Genomic DNA, 21,087 nt, shown 5'->3' on the forward strand with positions numbered 1-21,087 from the left:
AATTCATTTAACATGTTGCGGAGCAGACATTACATCTGTATCCTCACAGTTCGATTTGCACCATCTGGGTATGAAGTGTCTTCCGAAGTTCATGTTATTATTGATCGTTATGATTCGATAAAGTATGCTTCATACTAATACACTGTGTACTTTTTATAAAGTTCTCATTAACATTTTGTTGTTTTGCTATCACGATAGGAATATGCCATATTCATTTTAAAATTAACTGTAGGGTAAACACTGAATTTAAAAGTTAAGTACTTCTGTACGAGACCTTGTGCTATGTCGGCACGTATCGGTAGTAGCATCAAGGATCCATGACCTCTCTTCGGGCTGGGAAGCGGTGGGAAGTGTCTGGTGCGGTGGTCGGCGGCGAGAGAGGTGGTTGTTGACTGCAGTGACGCAAGCTGGACGCGTGGAAGGCACAGCGTCGCTTGAGGGACAGGCGAATTGGCCGTGGACAAGTAACATGCGAGAAGCCCTGCTCAAACAGTGTTATTGATGAAGTATCAATGCTTGGCTGGAAAACGTGATAGCTGCATTATGCGGCGATGTAAGCACGGACGAAGCCGACGTTTGAATTACGTTATGACTGTCTGTACCTCTATTCATAGTTTACGGGAGAAGCTTCTCGGAACTGCTCACTGCTGTTGGCTTTTCTCTTGTAAAACACCGAGTACTGTTTGTGGTTCGCAGACAAGGTGCCGAATTAATAGCGGTCAGTTCTTTGCAGTGTCAACGGCGTTTAAAAGGAACACTAAAGGCGTCCTTAAAAGGTATTTCTCTAATAACTCTGGTAACAGTCTGACGCAACTGATCTAAGTACAAAAACTTTGTGTTCTGCCTTACAGCAGGTCTTGTCATGGGGGAAACCTCGTCAGAGAGGTCCACCGCATGTGCGTCTAGGGAAGTGATTCCAGTGGTGGTTTCCCGTTGCCTTCCAATGGTGATGATGAAATGATAATGAGGACCACACAACACCCAGTCCGTGAGCAGAAAAAGTCTCCGACCCAGCCGGGAATCGAAACCGGGCCCCTTGGCGTGACAGACCGCCGCGCTGACCACTTTTTTCTATAGTGGGCCGATGAGGGCTCCGGGGGGGGGGGGGGGCGTGGGGGGAGGCAACAATCAGCTATCGGGGCGGACATCTAATTACAGGTGCTTGCATATTATTTGTTAATCTGATAAAATGTTGGTGTTTACAGTGTGTAACATATACCTGTTGCAGCTTAATGAAACTTGTATCTAAGTCCTATCAATATGAGGGCAGAGTCTGTCGCGATGAAATTCATGTAATGTTAATTCTTTATAGGGAAAACACGTTGTATAGATGTTTTATGCTGTTGAATTACTGGACAAGATAGTGGCAGCAGTTTTGGCGTGCTGAAACACAAGGGGAGCATTATTAGTTTTTGTTACACATTTCTGTGTTGCTGTAAAGGGTATTCTTTCAGGGGGCTGTAACAGGATCGAAAGACCATTGACTTCCTTGCTTATGGTTTTACAAAAGTAATAATTTTGGATTTTCTATTCCTTGTTTTTGCGTTCAAATGGCTCTGAGTACTATGGGTCTCAACATCTTAGGTCATAAGTCCCCTAGAACTTAGAACTACTTAAACCTAACTAACCTAAGGACATCACACACACTCATGCCCGAGGCAGGATTCGAACCTGCGACCGTAGCAGCCCCGCGGTTCCGGACTGCAGCGCCAGAACAGCACGGCCACCGCGGCCGGCCAGAACGTGTAAAGCAGCGGAGTATGAGAAAAGGTTGCCTATCAGTGCATATTGTGGTCGATTTAACTGACTTGAACAAAACTTAACGATCCTTTGTTGAATTCAAATGAATTGTGAAGAGACAATCGGCTAGTTGAGATCAGTGCGGTGGAAACTGGTTACTGTAGAGAGCCGCGTCTGTATCAGGCTTCACAAAGAATACATTAAAATAGATTCAGTGAACAATAGCGACTTGATACAGGAAATAATCAACAGCGTCAGTGAAGGTAATATGAAATTAGAACAAAAATCGAACAGAGCTTTTATTTATTTCATCGTTCTAGTGAGCGTGTCGAGTAAACAGCGTTTATTGTGTATTCCTAAATGTTTGCGTATTGTGCATCTAAGGCAGAGTTTGTGGAGAAAAAAAGATATCTGGTTAAATACGTATATAACTCCGCTCAAGAGCCGCTCTTAGGCTGGACGGTATATTAGACTAACAGTCAGTAATAACGGCGTGTGCATTCGACTCAGACCCATCTCGCCTCTCTCTCTTGCAAGACAGCGAACTTCACGCTGAGCTGTTCTTATTTAAAAGTAACTGAACCAAGTACTTGTTACTGGTTCACAATTGTAATATAGTTGACGTTTCAAGGAACAAGTCATCAAGACATGCGAAACAAATTCCGTGAGTATTGCGACACAACGTGTATACTTTCGTCCCCTGTCTAACATCGTACAATGTTTCTTCAAAAGTATAAGCGTTGTGTCGCTGTGCTCACGAAATATGTTTTGTGAGTCTTGATGACTTGTTATTTGATAGTCAGCTTTCTTTTATTTCAGTCTATGATCGCAAAGTTGTCAGATCCTTAGTGTACCACTTCTAAGCGATCTGCAGCAAGACATGGGAAAAAGTAAATACAACTGATATACTGTCTACGTTTTACAACTATAAAATAGGCCATAGTGGAAAGTACCTTGAGCGTATTACTCTCCTCTGGTTTTATAATATATTTCATTAACTGAATAATCTTATCAATTGGCTGGTGCGGTATTTTATCATTATTTTATTGGAACGATGCGACGTATGATAGGAGAGGCCCTGTGTCAGTTAAGTTCTCCTGACCGCTTCTCATGTATATGGAATTTTGGCGGCCACGCCAACGGAGGGCATTAATAACTTTCTACAATCTGTTGTTTCATCTACTTGGCTTCTTTCCCTGTTCATCATTTTTTATATTACTCTCTTAGCTATGGAAGCTTGTTCTTACGTAGGCCATTATATTTTTATCCACTATCGCCACGGGAGCATCTCAGACTTACAATCATATTATCACTCAATTATATACTTTTTAACAATTTAAATTTAATTTTAGTCGCACTTTTAATTTATTACAGTTTATCACGGTAATTATTCATAAAATCTGGCAAGCTCACCGTAGACTTTACCTACTGAGTTCTTCTTTTTATTGCGTTTTGCATAGTTATATAATTGATGAAAATGTGAAGTCCTACAGTAACAACATCTAATGAGCTTACGACACAAACATTTTCTGGCTGCTGTACTGTAGTTCGTAATGAACACGAGCGCATTAACCAAGATGCCTCCACCGATACGGTGACCTTTTAAAATATATTCTACGGTGCCATGCTGATTTTGGGTATATCTTTTGACGATGCCCCTATGGTTTCATTATGTTATGAGATGTTTAAAACACGTATGGGCCGTCAAATTTTGAGAGCATGTTTTTCACATGTAGCTGTATCAGTAAAACGTTTCATTGTGGCCTACTGTTAAAATGTACACTGTCCACTAGTCGTATTTTTCTTCTCCCATATTTTGCTGCAGATGGTCATCAAATGGTTCAAATGGCTCTGAGCGCTATGGGACTTTATTTCTGAGATCAGCAGTCCCCTAGAACTTAAAACTACTTAAGCCTAACTAACCTAAGCACATCCCACACATCCATGCCCGAGGCAGGATTCCAACCTGCGACCGTAGCGTCGCGCGGTTCCACACTGTAGCGCCTAGAACCGCACGGCTACACCGGCCGGCCAGATGGTCATCGCTGAGTGAAACTGGTATTCTAAGGACCTAATAAATTTGTGATCATAAACGTCAATAAAAGAAATTTACTGTACGCTTTCTAGATCATTGTTCTATTCGCGACTATGTCGCAGCTTGTGAATGTATACGTACCACTCGTAGAACATTCGAAGGAATGTATAGGAGATAATGATACAAGTGTTAGAGCTTATCTTATATTTTTAATTCCAGCACTGGCGAGGTAGTTCATGTTGTTTCGCTACTAGGAGTTGGACACCATAGAGTTGCAACTTTCATAGCTTGTAACCTTATAATGATATAAAAGTTATTCCAGGTTATTTTTAGATCAGTTATTTGAAGACTATCATTTCTAATTAGCAATATGTTTAGGAGCTTCTTTGTCAGTGGGCAAAAACCTCGTGTGCTACTAGTACACACAGCTTCAAGACTGACGTTAGGAATGTGGCAGTTCATACCTTCAGAGCTGGCAGCTGCGAGCACTGTAATTTAAAGCTTCATATTTTGATATCTTTTGCTACGAATATTCTTTTTCTTTTATGTTAATTTTTTGAGACCCTTGACATTGAAGCTGATAACTGCATGTTTAGCTGTTTTCCAACACCTCTCGATGCGGCATTTGTCTAGATTTTGCAGTTTTCCTAGAGATTATTGCAGTAAGATCTGTATTTAGAGCTTTTGGCTATAAAGATAGCGATTTAGACGTTTGTTCAAATGGTTCAAATGGCTCTGAGCACTATGGGACTCAACTGGTGTGGTCATCAGTCCCCTAGAACTCAGAACTACTTAAACCTAACTAAACTAAGGACATCATAAGGACGTCACACACATCCATGCCCGAGGCAGGATTCGAACCTGCGATAGTAGCAGTCGCACGGTTCCGGACTGCGCGCCTAGAACCACGAGACCACCGCGGCCGGCTTAGACGTTTGTAATTATGTAGCTGGTTCGACAGTAAATTTCGAAGATTCTGATATTTGGTTTTTAAAACAGTTTATTTTAAATTGGTAATATGGTTTTGGGGCTAATTCGTTGTCTCAGTGCTCATTTAAGTGGTACTAGTTGATTATAAACTACTTTTTTCATTGCTTTCACTGACATTGTCCTCATTTGGAATATTTTATATTCTCAGTCGGAAATATCGTGATGCTCTTGTTTCGGATTTTGTATCTCCTACGATGTCAAAATTGACGTTCGTTCTGTGTTACCGTTTACGTCTATGGTTGGTCCATAGTTACTGGACCAACGTCCTGGCTTGCAGGAACCGTACTCGCAGATGTGGTATATTCAGAATCGAGCGTGACATGACCCCCGTCTATATTTAGTTCTTTTGAGCCTACAATGTGAGTCGTTGATGGATTTGTTGATTCGGAAGTAGGTGGTGACTCAGTGATGGTTTCATGTTTTACAGATGCTGTAGTTGCAGAATCAGTGGTACTAAAATCGATCGTCGCATCATGGGCTACTGCAGGGGTTCCACCGTCGAGGAGTCCCGACGCAGTGACCGCGACACGATCAGCGGGGCGGTCGTAGCGGGAAGGCCGCCTCCGAAACAAGCGACATCTCTGTGGCCCGTCCAGTTTGCTGATCTCGGACGATGGGATGTTGTTGCGGCACCAAAAGCTGTTGTACTCGAGAATCACACTCGATGCACCAAACGCGACCAGGTCCTCGGCCGTCTGCACGAGGTTGTACGTGAGGTCGATGACCGCCGGCTGCTGTGGTAGACTGCTGGCTGGCGGGACCACGCTCAGGAGGTTGTCGGCGAGCAGCACGCGGCGCAGAGACATCGCCTTTCTGAACAGCCCTGCGAAAACCAGAACAGGAAAAAGAAAAGCTTAAGTCCACATTTTTGTTAGTCATTTCAAGCAACATTCGCATAAATTAAATTCTACGCAGGGCAAACGTGCACAAAACCATCAAACATCAGAGACGGATTCCTGACTGTAAATAAAGGGAATAAGGTCGTATGAACACCTGTTCTGAAACGGACGGTTTGCGTGCAAAGACAACAAATCGTCCCGGAACACAGTATAGAACTGCATCGATCCACGTCACAACAGATGTTCAAAGTGGTGTCCATGGGGTTGCAGGTGATAGGTATAGTGCCAGTTGTCACGCAGGATACACATAATTGTACTTTTGCTTACACCATGTTAGAGGGTCACTTGCCTGGACCTTCTACTAGGGTTCGTCGCAATATCCTGCTGAACCCGGTCCTCCAAATCTGGTGTACGCACAGTCCGCCGTTTCCTTGCACGTCCGTCGGTCTGAATGGATCCATGATCACACAAACACCCAAAACCGGCTTGAACCGAGAACAGTATTTATTTTCACGTTTTTGTAATTATTTAAAACCTCATACTGAAAAAAGCATACATGTTGGAAGCACCTCTTTTGTCCCTGGGCACATTCATGCCAAATGCGCTCTTTATTCGTTACAAACAACTGAAGGATATTCAATTACTCCCACAAGTATGTAATAACACAAATACAGGCAGGTTGCAGGAACAGAATAATACGACCCACTGTTTACATAAGTCATTTGAGGATAGCCTAAAAAGCAGACAGCCGATCCATAGAAAAACAAAAAATAAATATTATTGTGGAACATCATAATGACTGGTATGGAACTTCCTGGCAGATTAAAACTGTGTGCCCGACCGAGACTCGAACTCGGGACCTCATTCTGGGATTATAATGACCATTTAATCATATAATATGTCTACGTTCTTTCAGGTAGCGTGAGAATATCCATTAAAAGAATCACTTTTATATGTTGAAATTATTCTCCTACCACATTCATTCACGTGGACTTACATCACTTTTCCCATATGGCCTTCATTTTATTTGACGTACACGCAAACAAGTTAGGAATACATTGTAAGTAAACTCTTTTGTGTTTGTTTCATGACGATTAATAAATCGAATTAATTGCATCAGGATGGGCTCCAAACACTAATTAGTTCACCAAGAAGATATACGAATATTATACTTCACTGCCACCCACCATAGATGAGTTTTAATTTATTGGTTTTGCAGTTTATAGCAAAGCGTTTCGTAGTATTTTTTGCTCATTATCAGGAACGTGATGTTCACACGTTACTTAATCGAAGTTTAAATAAATCATAAATCTGTAATATAATTAATGTTACTATATAATTACTGGAGTCTTGTGACTATACACGTGTCACATCAGCAATTAGGTCTCGTAAAACAATTTGGTGCCTCGTAATTGTAAGAAAATGGTTACAATAAGAGTTCTATCTATTTTGTCCTGGCACGTAAGTCACATTAATTCCTTTAGTTCTTTTGAGATTTGCAAATCTGTAGTTTTGGTATGTAGACAGTAACAAACCACAACTTACATATAAAGTAACACGACAAAAAATGTATGACATTTAAAATGATGTGAGGTTGCTGCAGAATTCGAAAATAACAATGGATTTTAACACAGATGACCCTGACTTTTACATGCAGATATTATGGATATTAATAAGGAGAACTGCCAAATTCTTCTATTGTAACTATACCAAATTAACCCACTGAAAACCAAAATCCTCAAATCGAATATGGAGACGTCTATACACCGTTGAGATTGGTAACACTGGGATAAAGCAGGTATGGAAGTTGAATACGAACAGTTCCTTAGTTGACTGAATGGTCACATGTCAGTTGTACGATCATGGAGAAGTTGTAATGAATAATGTTCACACTTGATCAATAACAGAAGATATATTCCTGACGACACAACTTTCGAAAACGTAGTACTAGAACCAACAAATACTCTACTGGCCATTAAAATTGCTACACCAAGAAGAAATGCAGATGATAAACGGGTATTCATTGGACAGATATATTACACTAGAACTGACATGTGATTAATCTTTCACGCAGTTTTGGTGCATAGATACTGAGAAATCAGTACCCAGAGCAACCACCTCAGGCTGTAATAACGGCCTTGATACGCCTGGGCATTGAGTCAAACAGAGCTTGGATAGCGTGTATAGGTACAGCTGCCCATGCAGCTTCAACACAATACCACAGTTCATCAAGAGTAGTGACTGTCGTATTGTGACGAGTCAGTTACACGGCCACCATTGACAGACGTTTTCAATTGGTGAGAGATCTGGAGAATGTGTTCGCCAGGCCAGCAGTCGAACAGTTTCTGTATCCAGAAAGGCCCGTACAGGACCAGCAACATGCGGTCGTGCATTATTCTGCTGAAATGTAAGGTTTCGCAGGGACCGAATGAAGGGTAGAGCCAAGGGGCGTAACACAATTGAAACGTAACGTCCATTGCTCAAAGCGCCCTCAATGCGCCAGTGTGGCGATGACGAATACACGCTCCCAATGTGCGTTCACCGTGATGTCGAGAAACACGTGATGCGACCATCATGATGCTGTAAACAGAACCTGCATTCATCCGAAAAAATTACGTTTTGCCATTCGTGCACCCAGGTTCGTCGTTGAGTACTCCATTGCAGGCGCTCTTGTCTGTGGTGCAGCGCCAAGGGTAACCGCAGCAATGGTCTCCGAACTGATAGTCCATGCTCGTGCAGACGTCGTCGAATTGATCGTGCAGATGGTTGTTTTCCAAACGTCCCTATCTGTTGACTCAGGGGTCGAGAAGTGGCTGCACGATGCGTTACAGCCAAGCGGATAAGATGCCTGTCATCTCAACTGATAGTGATACCAGGCCGTTGGGATCCAGCACGGCATTCCGTATTAACCTCCTCAAGCCACCGAACCCATATTGTGCTAACAGTCATTTGATCTCGACCAACGCTAGCAGCAATGTCGCGATACGGTAAACTGCAATCGCGGTGAGCTACAATCTGACCTTTATCAAAGTCGGAAACGTGTTGGTACGCATTTCTCCTCCTGACACGTGGCATCATAACGACGTTTCACCAGCAACGCCGGTCAACTTCTGTTTGTGTATGAGAAATAGGTTGGAAACTTTCCTCATGTCAACACGTTGTAGGTGTCGCCACCGGCGCCAACCTTTTGTGAATGCTCTAAATAGCTAATCATTTGCATATCACAGCGTGTTCTTCCCGTCGGTTAAACTTCGCGTCTGTAGCACTTCATCTTCGTGGTGTAGCAGTTTTAATATACAATATACAATTTTAATATACTGTGATTAGCCATCACATTATGACAACCGTCCACCGCCAGAGTAAATACCGCCTGATCACTTAATAGTCAAGTAAACAGTAAGGAAAATATGTTCAAGCGGAGCCAGAGACGAACGTGTAGTCATTCTAGAGGCGATATGGGCAACGTTGACAGCAGGATGATTGTTGCCAAGCACCTGGGAACGAGCACCTCGAAAACAGCTGCTAGTGTAGTGAGTATTACGAGAAGTGGTTAAAACACGATGAAATCACGAGTAGGCGACAAGACTTTGGAGTTTCGTCCCTCATCGCGGAAAGTGGAGCCTGGGGACTTGCCCGCTCTGTACAGCACATCAGAGAACACAGTACAGTGCTAGTGCAGGCACAAGTGTATCGGAACACACCGTTCAGCGCACATTGTTGAAGATGGGGCCATGCGGCAGAAGACCCCTATGAGTTTCCACTATGGCATCGTCTATTACGATTATAATGAACACGGGATCATGAAGACTGGACAGTTACTCAATGGAAAACTGACACCTGGTCGGATGAATCAAGTTGTTTCGTTTATCAGGTCGATGGTCGTGTCATCCAGGTAAACGGCTACTTGAAACATGCTTAGCACCATGGGTGCTGGCTGCTGGAGGAGTAGAAATTCACCCAGGCTTTTATAAGACCCGTGGTAGTAATCGAATGCTCTGTGACCGCTGTAGACCACATAGACGTTACTACAGACCACCTGCATCCCTTCAAGCCTGATGTCTTCTCTTACGGCGATGGCATCTTCCCGCAGGATAACTGTCAATGTAACAAGGTCAGAACCGTGCTTAAGAGATTTGAAGAGCATGAGAACGAAATTTCATTTTATGCCTTGACCCCGCAATTCGCCTGGTCTTAACCTGTTGGAAGACATCTGGGACGCTACTGGGTGCTAGCTCCGCGCCCACTTATCTCTGACAGACTACCAACGACTTGTGAAATATATGCCACTCAGAAATGCTGCTGTGTTTCCTTTCAGTGGTGGACCACATGATTATGAAGCAGGTGATCATTATGTTTTGGCACAACCGAAGAAAAGAATGAGTTCCAAACGAATTAGTACACAAGGAAATCACTTAATCGAAGTAAAAATCAAATATAGAATACGAGAGACTCAAAGAACGGGAAGGTAACGACAACGAAAATAATTAAAGGAAAAGTATGGAAATTATGGGTAATGGATGCAGAAAGCAGCAGTCGAAAGAAAATTTATTTAGCTTCTTTATTTAAAAGTCAAAAGAAGGTAAATGCTAGATTGAAATTATCCAGGAGTCAAAATAAATATTTTATAAATGTGTTTTTTTTTAATTATTCGTATGGCTAGGGACCACTAGTGGGCAGACCGTTCGCCGGGTGCCGGTCTTTCAATTTGACGCCACTTCGGCGACCTGCAGTCGATGAGGATGATAGGATGATGATGAGGACAGCACAACACCCAGTCCCTGGGCGGAGAAAATTCCCCGACTCAGCCGGGAATCGACCCCGGGCCCAGAGATTTGATAATCCGTCACTCTGGCATTCAGCACCGGGGGGCGGACATATAAAAGAGTTCAAATAGCTAGATAATCAAGAACGATTCTAGTCATTACCTGAATCCAAGCAGAAGACTAATGTCGAGCGGAGAAGAAAATGAACTCCTGGATCATTCCTAAGAAATTTATATATTTGTACAATTGACTGATTGACTGCCAAAATTGCCATCACGCTGTTTCTCGAAGACTCAGACGAAGTCTTTCTGGAAAATGTGAATAGACAATATATTCATACGTATTCAATGAATACAAATTAACCTGTACTGACAACGAAAAACGGCCTGATATAAGCGATCGCACTGTGTTGGTTATACTGCAAAATATCCAAAAATATAACAGTGAGGAAGGTATCATGTATAAACTGGAAAACTTCAGTGATGTCAGGAATAAATCATCCTTAATACGACAACAAGGAAAAAATCACTGGTCACTAAAGGACTATGTGTTGCCCCTCGTGATAGACATTTGACCACTAAAAATTTGCTCATATTTAAGTGCAGTTCGTTATATTATAAATCTAACGTATGGGACCACAACTTCACAATTAAAAATCCAGGCAAACATGAGCCGTTACGCATGTGGTTCAATGGAAATAAAGTTGACTTGTAAACTAAAAACTATGTTACCTGTTTGACTATTTAACAGAACACTCGTTTTTAATTAATGAAATAATGGCTCCAGAGTAAAAAGAAAAAAAAAAGAAACGGAAACAGAACTGTAACCAATGTTCTGTTGGTATACAGTTACCAGGAAAAGATTGAGTACAATGATAATTTCATACAAAGCAGCACACACAAATGAATTTGTGCTAAATGCCTTCATTTGTCGAATGAAAATTGCAAAACAAATATGTTTACTTTCTCACTAATTTGATGAAATGCACAGCCGACTGTAGAGAGGAAAGTCGTAAAAAATAAAGTTATAATAAGATCTTAAAAACGGGATTCATAGCTTTCTTTTTTTATTATTCTGCAGCTAATTTCAACGAAACAAAATAACAAAAATAAAATTCTCAGCAACTTGTGGTGGTTATTTGCCGCAAAAATTATATTACTTATGCCATGCTTCAAACTACGAACGGAATTCTCTTCTGATGACGTTAGTACGTCAAGTCATAGGATTAAACATTCTAAAGGCAACAAATGAATAGTTATCAGGGGGAGAATAATTTTAAGCTTAACCACTTGAAGTCAAAGAACAAACAGATCATCTCTGTGTTATGTTTCCAACATCACGGTTTTCTTCGAGTTACAATAATAAAAATTTAAGAGAAATAACGTGAAAGACGTTAGACAAATATGGTACATTTCCGTATCGGAATTATAGTACCTGCCACAGAATTTCGTTACTGTTCCATTACGCCCTCGCGGTTACTAAGCGACTCGTGACGAAACGTGCCGCTCGTATCTTCTCTATACTATTAATACCACTGGGTAAGGCTCACAGGCTCATCAAAAAAATTCAACAGTCGCTCGACAGAACTACTGAGGAGACTTATGCGGGTGATGGATAGATCGCTTGAATAACTGGTCACTTCCTGTTCAAAAATTCTTATATATTAACTCGTTTCGGACACAGTCCATCATCAGAACATGGAAAAGTCTTCATACTGAGTACAGAGTCACATGTGTCTGCCATCAGCATCAGAACGTAGGGTACATATGATTCCATAATCTGTGTGAATACTTGTCTTTGATATCCTGAAGGCGGGCTGTGCCGGAGCCACGCCAATAAATAAGAAGGTTTGAACAACAAGTGAGCAGTTCCCAGAAAGAGATTTTCACTCTGCAGCGGAGTGTGCGCTGATATGAAACTTCCTGGCAGATTATAACTGTGTGCCCGACCGAGACTCGAACTCGGGACCTTTGCCTTTCGCGGGCAAGTGCTCTACCATCTGAGCTACCGAAGCACGACTCAGACACGCTACTCACAGCTTCACTTCTGCCAGTATCCGTCTCCTACCTTCCAAACTTCTGCAAGGTTCGCAGGAGAGGTTCTGTAAAGTTTGGAAGGTAGGAGACGGATACTGGCAGAAGTAAAGCTGTGATTAGCAGGTGTGAGTCGTTCTTCGCTTGACGAAGCTTTCAACGTTATCCACTAGTTCACTTATATATTTTGTTAGCAGTAATGGACCTACTCCACTCGTTTAGGATACTTTTGAAACTACCTTTACATCTGTCTATTAAGACGTTAAGAACAAGTTGTTGAGTTCTGTCTGCATGGAAGTCCTAAATCAAATCACAAATCCTGTTCGATTCTCGATATGCTCGTATTTTGTTCACTAACTGACGATGTGCATGTTCTTATTGTCTGTTGAATGGTGTATCTTTATAAATGCTAACGCTAGTGGCAGAACTGCTTTGCTTCTACGTAACATTAATGTTGCATTTATTTCACTGAAAACATAGAACTTATATTGCAATACTTTCCACAACTACTGAACTAACTTATTAGTGACTCACATCTGCACTACTGTCCAGTTTTTGAACCTTGAAATTCCTCATCTGATCAATGCATTATAAGTCAAATATTATATGAATAGTTGGCAAAGAATACAGGGTGTTATAAAAAGATAAGGCCAAACTTTCAGGAAACTTTCCTCACACACAAAGAAAGAAAATATGTTATGTGGGCATGTGTCCGTAAATGATTACTTTCCATGTTAGAGCTCATTTTATTACCTCTCTTCAAATCACATTAATCATGGAATGGAAACACACAGCAACAGAACGTACCAGCGTGAGTTCAAACAATTTGTTACAGGAAATGTTCAAAACGTCCTACGTTAGCGAGGAGACATGCATCCACCCTCCTTTACATGGAATCCCTGATGGGCTGATGCAGCCCTGTAGAAAGGCGTATTGTATCACAGCCGTCCACAATACGAGCACGAAGAGCCTCTACATTTGGTACCGGGGTTGCGTAGACAAGAGCTTGCAAATGCCCCCGTAAATGAAAGTCAAGTGGGTTGAGGTCAGGAGAGCGAGGAGGCCATGGAATTGGTCCGCCTCTACCAATCCATCGGTCACCGAATCTGTTGTTGAGAAACGTATGAACACTTCGACTGAAATGTGCAGGAGCTCCATCGTGCATGAACCACATGTTGTGTCGTAATTGTAAAGGCACATGTTCTAGCAGCACAGGTAGTAAAATGAGCTCTAACATGGAAATTAAGCGTTTCAGGACACATGTCCACATAACATCTTTTCTTTATTTGTGTGTGAGGAATATTTCCTGAAAGTTTGGCCGTACCTTTTTGTAACACCCTGTATAAACTACCGGATTCAGGGCACCTGTGGTAGCACAAAATACATACGAATATACTGAAGAACCAAAGAAACTGGTACACATGACTAACATCGTGTTGGGCCCCCGTGACCGCACAGAAGTGTCGCAACACGACGTGTAATGGATTCGACTAATCTTCTGAAGTAGCGATGGAGGGAATTGACATCATGAATCATGTAGGGCTGTCCATAAATCGGTAATAGTAGGAGCGGATGGAGATCTCCTCTGAACAGCACGTTGCAAGGCATCCCAAATATGCTCAATAACGTTCATGCCTGGGGAATTTGGTAGCCAGTGGAACTGGTTAAACTCAGAAGAGTATTCCTGGAGCAACTCTGGACGTGTGGAGTGTCGCATTGCCCTGCTGGAGTTGCCCAAGTCCGTCGGAATGCACAGTGGACAGGAATGGATGCAGGTGATCAGACTGGATGCTTAGGTTCGTGTCACCTGTCAGATTCGTATCTAGACGTATCAGGGGTCCCATATCACTCCTACTGGACACGCCCCACACCACTGCAGATCCCCCACCAGCTTTAACTGTCCCCTGCTGACATACAGGCTCCATGGATTCATGAGCTTGTGTGCAAACCCATACACGCCCATCCGCTTGATACAATTTGAAAATAGATTCGTCCGACCAGGCAACATGTTTGCAGTCATCAACAGTCCAATGACGCTGTTGGTGACTCTTGTTGATGGCCCAACAATGATATCTGCTACAGTCTCCGGAAGGGTTGCATTTCTATCACGCTGAACAATATTCTTCAGTCGCTGTTGGTCCAGTTCTTGAAGGATGTCTTTACGGCTGCAGCGTTGTCGGAGATTTGACGTTTTACCGGATTCCTGATATTCACGGTTTACTCGTGAAAAGCTGGTATGGGAAAATCCCCACTCCGTAGCTGCCTGAGAGATGCTGTGTCCCATCGCTCGTGCGCCGACTACAACACCACGTTCAAGCTCACTTTATTCGTGATAACCTGCCATTGCAACACCAGTAACCGATCTAACAACTATTCCAGACAGTTGTCTTTGTATAGGGGTTGCCGACCGCAGCGCCGTCTTCTGCCTGTTTACATATCTCTGTATTTGAATACGCATGCCCAACCCGTTCTTTGGCGCTTCATTGTACTTGGAACTGTGAGATTATCAAATTAATTTAATACCTCCTGAATGGTTCTAGTTTCAGGAGGAACTACAGATATGGTGACTTGTTTTCTTAATGACATAATATGCCGAATCTTTTTTTTGTAAATTTTGTATCCTATAAAGCCTTTATGGTAACCAATTATGCAAATTAGGATAATTATTTGACTTTATTCATTTCAAACTCACGGAAACCAGCTTTGGTCAAGGTGTCATAGACTGCTCTTTATTCGTGATCCAGAAAAATAAATAAACTGGAAGCGGTCTTGATTACATTTTTTAAATTAATTTACTGCTTCCAGTTTGAAACTTCCTTGCAGATTAAAACTGAGTGCCGGACCGTTACTCGAATTCGGGACCTTTGCCTTTCGCCGGCAAGTGCTCTACCATCTGAGCTATCCAAGCTACTCCTACGAAAGGAGGAGAGTTTCTGTAAAGTTTGGAAGGTAGGAGACGAGGTACTGGCAGAAGTAAAGCTGTGAGAAGGGGCATGAGCTCTGCTTCGGTAGCTCAGATGGTAGAGCAGTTGCCCGCGAAAGGCAAAGATCCCAAGTTCGAGTCTCGGTCCTGCACATAGTTTTAATCTTCCAGGAAGTTTCATATCAGCGCACACTCTGCTGCAGAGTGAAAATTTCATTCTGGAAACATCCTCCAGGCTGTGGCTAAGCCATTTCTCCGCAATATCCTTTCTTTCAGGAGTGCTAGTCCTGCAAGTTTAGTAGGAGAGTTTAGAAGGTGTGAGACGAGGTACTGGCAGTTTAGTAGGAGAGTTTAGAAGGTGTGAGACGAGGTACTGGCAGAAGTAAAGCTGTGAGAAGTGGGCGTGAGTCGTGCTTGGATAGCTCAGATGGTAGAGCACTTTCCTGCGAAAGGCAAATCTCCCGAGTTCGAGTCTCGGTCCGTTAAAAAGTTTTAATCTGCCAGGAAGTTTCATATGAGCGCACACTCCGCTGCAGAGTGAAAATCTCATTCTGCTTCCAGTTTATTTATAATAGTGATAGATCGCTGTTTCCTATATCAAGAATTATGTTCTTTAAAATGTTACCCAGAAAATGTTACCCAGAATGCTTCCGACTAATGTCTTTGAAATTGTCTATTCATCATTATCATCATCATCATGAAATCGGCGATCAAGGACCCTGTAGATCACCCTCCGTCCTCACAATGCTCCTCCATAGGTGGCGATCTTGTGCACTTTCGACCCAGTTGTCACGGACTCCTAGCTGGCAAATGTCTCTCTGTAGCTCATCCTCCCATCGCTTCCTGGGTCTTCCGATTGGACGGGTACCAACAGGTATTCCCTTAAATACTACTTTTGCCCTAGATGTGTCTGGTCTCCTATCAATGTGGCCTGCCAAGAGTATTCTCCGCGCTTTCAATTTTTGAACGATGTTCGGTTGCCTCATCAGCTCATACAATTCTTGGTATTTTCTACGTCTCCAAGAGATCCATTCCTAGACAGGTCCAAAGGTCCTTCTCGTAATTTTTCTTTCGAATTTCTTCAAGTTTTCTTCATCCGTACCAGTAGTGGTATGTCATTAGGAGCTTCTCCTGATAACTCCATTACATAGGTCTTTTCCTCACTAATCCGTAATCCGATCTTACTTGCATTTTGCGCTAAGTCCTCTACAGTTTCTGCCATCACTTCCTGTGAGTCTGCTAGGACTGCGATGTCATCTGCATAACCCAATATATCTGTCCTACCATTTAGCGGCACCCCTTTTTTTTTCTCTTTTCACTTTTCGGATTGCTTTCTCTAGGACCAGATTAAATAACAGTGGTGAAATAACATCTCCTTGTCTTACATCCCTTCTGATATAGAACTCCTCGGATATCTCCCTTTGGTATTCCACTTTGGGTATTGTCTCCGCTGCACACACCTTGACCATGTTTATTAACTTCATTGGTATACAAAGCTCTCTCAGGATGTCGTACATACGTAATCTGTTGATACTGTCATAAGCCTTTGAGAAGTCCACGAATGTCATCAGAAACCGATGGTTAAATTCCCAGCATTTTTCTTAGGTTTGCCTCATGGTGAAAATTTGATCGATGGTCGATCGTCCTTCCTGGAAGCCTGCCTGTTACTGTCCTACAATATCTTTTGCAAACGGGTTAAGTTTTTCAAGTATTATTAAAGATAGAACTTTATAAGGTACACTTAGGAGACAGTTGTTACAATTCCTATTACTGTTCTTTTTATACAGTGGGATAATGGCGGCTGATTCCACTCTTTGGATTTACCCTTTTTCTCATATTTCTTTTATGAGATTGTATAGCTCTTGTTGAAGTGTTTCTCCTCCTGCCTTTAACATATCTGCCTATCCTCTCCTGGTGCGTTGTTATTCTTTAGTTTCCTCATTACTCTCTATACATCTTGTCGAATGACTTGAATGTTTGCTGCTTCTCCTTCACCTTCTGTCTTATTCTCATATAGAAAGACATTCTCTGGATCTTCAGTATTTAATAACTCTTCAAAATATTCACTCCACCTACTCAGAATTATTTTCTTGTTTGTTATCACATTTCCATCCCTATCATTAATAACTAAAGCTTCGTTTCTGTGAGCATTCCTCACATGTTTCAACATCTGAAACTTTTTCCTGCTGTCTGATATTGTATTTCCCTTTTCGATTTCATCATATTGTTCATGAAATTTATTTTTTCTGTTCTCATAATCCTATTTGTTTCTTTTCTTACGGTCTTCAGTGCTTCCTTTTGTACCGCACATTGTCTGTCCAGCATGCGCACCGCCCTTGCTCTCTTCCTGGCCTTCACAGCTTGTTCACATGTCTCACTGAACGATTTCATCTTCGCTGTTCGCTTTTTCTCTCCTAGAGTTTCTTCGGTTGCTTCAGTTACAGAAGTCTTTATTCCTTCCCATTGCTTGTTAACACTTGTTTTGTCAGCGTGGTCTGATGCCGAATGGTCTCTTCCACGTTCTAATATTCCTTCGCCATTAAAGGGGAAAAAACCTTCTGGGCACGAAAGTACTAGATAGGTAAAGTAAATAGAACACATTTTTACAACAGGCGTGCTACGTTTGACTGTGTTGTGGTAATGTGCCTCCAACTGTCTCAAACATATTCCTCATTTCTTATAGTTCGTAAATACCAGCTCGGAACCACATTTACTGTCAGTGGTCCTACAGATGAAATTAGGTTGCTAAAATATGCTCTACTTGCAGTAGCAGTTTTATCGCCGTGTAAGATTTCTTAGTTATATGCTTTTGCAGTTTTGGAATTCTCTTCTGTAAAAAAAAAAATGCTTATGTGTCTCTTCAGACGCAAATGAGTTAGTGATCTTGGTGTATGAAAGAGAATGTGCTGTAAAAACCGACAATTAAAAAATAATCTTGTCTTTTCTGGCCAAAAGTTTGAAGTATATACATTTGGAAAGCGTGGTACATACGTTCCAGTAGTCATTAGGTTTATATCCGAAAAAATGCTAGAATGGTATATGGTAAATGATAAGTAGAAACAGAGTAGAATTATTTGAGTGATTTGATTGTTTATAGATATGATATTAACTCACAGAAAGCAGCTCGTAAATCGTTGCTTGCTTCAGTGACGCACTTTTAAACAGTATGTCTTCGACACTTCAGTAGCAGACTGTGCGCATGTATAGAAATGAACCTTGTTCGTATACAAACGCACAGCGATAACCATGGTTGACAATGTGTGAATGATTCATAAATAAGCATTCAGATGAAGGGCGGTCGGTGTACACCCGTGACACACTACTGAACAGTTCCATTTGCCGAGATTAATCTGACGTACATCTGACCTGAATTTCAATTTACCTTTAATCTCTGCCTCTCTGCACAGTTAACACAAAAATCGTCAACTGCGCTGCAATAAAAGCTGATATTCCCTCGCACATTTTAACCGTGTCTAGTGAGGCTTGACTTTTATGTTCGTACCTCACTATTCCGCCATTCCACACTGGTTCACCTATACTATTTTAACGGCTGAGCAACTGAATTTCCCGTCCAATATTGAAAGCATCAGGCTTGATATAAAACATGAATACTCAATTAAAATTCATTTTTATCGTTACTCGATACAAGAATTCGAAGGATTTTCCATTGTTAACAACGCATCTTCCAATAAACGTGTCATTTCTGTGCTGATATATCACCTCCCAGTTTATACCATGAGCCCCAACTTCTAGGCTGACATATGCTGTATTAATCTATCACATTTATTGTGTTCTGTTAAGAGGCAACGCCATTTGCGTTTTACACATACATGAGAGTTACCGCTCTCTTATATAAGAGTGTGAAAAATTTTACGATGAATCCACGTACTACGAAAATTTTATAGGAATTGAAAACAACGAGAAAGAGAAAATAAATCGCTGTCTTTCGAATATTTACCGCTCAAAATTACTGCACTAAACATGCACCGTGGCCCTAATACTGTAAATTTCTCGATGTTACACTAATCATGATTTTTATATTCCACTTCGGGGACTCTGCATTATGTGAAAAAAAAATCACAGATCTACAGTTAATCTAACTACAGAATGATAGATTAGTTTAAATTAACAAACGTTATATTTTAATTATAAGAATTTATTACATTATAACTCAAGTCAATCTTTTTACGAATTCCTGTAAATATTCTCATCAATGGGTTGGAGGAAGTGACCTAGGCCACAAAATCCTTTAATTAACTTCAATTTCTTCAGATTAAGGATCTGTTGGGATGGATCTGCAGCTGAAAATACGGAAAACTATTTCTCAGTTTTTTATTGTCTCAATTGATTGATCCTAATCTTCCTCAACACATATACACTTCCACTATCAACTCTATTCTGTCAGTTTTAATTAAACCCATGGCAAATGTTAGACACTCTTTCAAAGGTCAACTTAGGTTTTCATTAACTGTGTAACTGTTTTAAGCGACTGTACACAGGTTACAGTGTACGTGAATCTTTCGTATCCATGTTGTAAATTTATTATAACTGATAAGGCACCAAGGCCGAGATTTCGCCATTAACAACATAAATTTCATGTCAACAGTACCTTCCAAAAGTTATAGTAATTTAATACGGGAATGGTGAAATAGAAAACAGATTTTTTTTCCAAATGTTATCCTTTAATATCAAACTTAACCATATTAAACATGTATTTTGTAGCAGTTAACTACTGAACTACGCTACATTAAATACTACACACTTAATATGGACTTCCAGGTGGCTGAATACAGTTTTATCCGTGTATCTAATGTTCTAATGTTTCGTCTTTGTGGGGTTTGTTTTCAAACCATACTAATGTTAATGTTACTGAACAAAATACTTTTTGAAAGGAAGATAAACACGGAGAACCACAAAGAATGTTAAGGACTGTGTATACTGTGAAACACTATCAGTTGATGTATTGACTAGGTGCCATATGAGTAAGATTAATATCACTGTGTTTATAACATTTATGCTCGAATCCTCTGCAAGTAGGACCAAATTTGAGTCTGTTGTGATTGCCTGAGAATACTAGTACAAAGAATGGATGTAAAAAAATGTGGTACCCTGTGCTATGTCTGATTGCGTCAGGTCCGTAAGACCTGTTGTTACATGATGAACATGGAACTGTTATATCACACATTGTTTTTCTATTAATAACACTAGCCAACAGTGAAATTGTAAGAGAGATGAAATCAATATTTGTTGTCTGTAACGATCACGCTGATAACGAAAACGACAAAAACACCAGTTAGCTCTCGTTTCCATGTTACAGAGAGGGGGGGGGGGTGGCGTATATTTAACTATAATCATATTGTATTAGCATCAATTTTCAGTCCCTTCTCATGTAGGCTTCGAAATCCCGCTAATGGTAGACAGTCGTGAAGTTCAAGACAACAATAGCTGTGTGTATTTTGTCTCTATTCTTAGCACAGGCTCATAGTAACAAGGGGAAGGAAATTAGAAAGGAAGGAAGGTGCATGTTTCGTTCAACAAGAGTAGTTTCAATCTGTTACAATCTGTTACACTCTTCGTGTACTTGAGGAATGAGTCACTGAAGCGTAGCCAGTGCATGTGGACATTGTTTGTGGAGACTGTAATTCCTGTGGTTCAATATTCCTCGCGAATACGTAAACAGTGCTCCTCAATTTTTGCTACATTTGCGGACAGTCTCCACTTCAATAGCAATCTTTATCATTAACGCCACATAAAGTGTTAGGAA

The 21,087-nt window shown here is 41.2% G+C and overlaps 1 protein-coding gene across 1 annotated transcript in view; it reads right to left on the minus strand.

Annotated features, from left to right (window-relative positions):
• Positions 1-2,028: 2,028 nt before the first annotated feature.
• Positions 2,029-21,087, minus strand: part of LOC126361142 (prolargin-like) — a 102,949-nt gene continuing 83,890 nt past the window's right edge. Inside the window, exon 7 of the mRNA XM_050007768.1 lies at positions 2,029-5,588. Within this exon, the coding sequence (XP_049863725.1) occupies positions 4,999-5,588 (590 nt within the window). The 3' untranslated portion in view covers positions 2,029-4,998. The remainder of the gene's footprint in view (positions 5,589-21,087) is intronic.

This window comes from Schistocerca gregaria, chromosome 1 (genome assembly GCF_023897955.1).
Source record: "Schistocerca gregaria isolate iqSchGreg1 chromosome 1, iqSchGreg1.2, whole genome shotgun sequence".
NCBI lineage: Eukaryota > Metazoa > Arthropoda > Insecta > Orthoptera > Acrididae > Schistocerca > Schistocerca gregaria.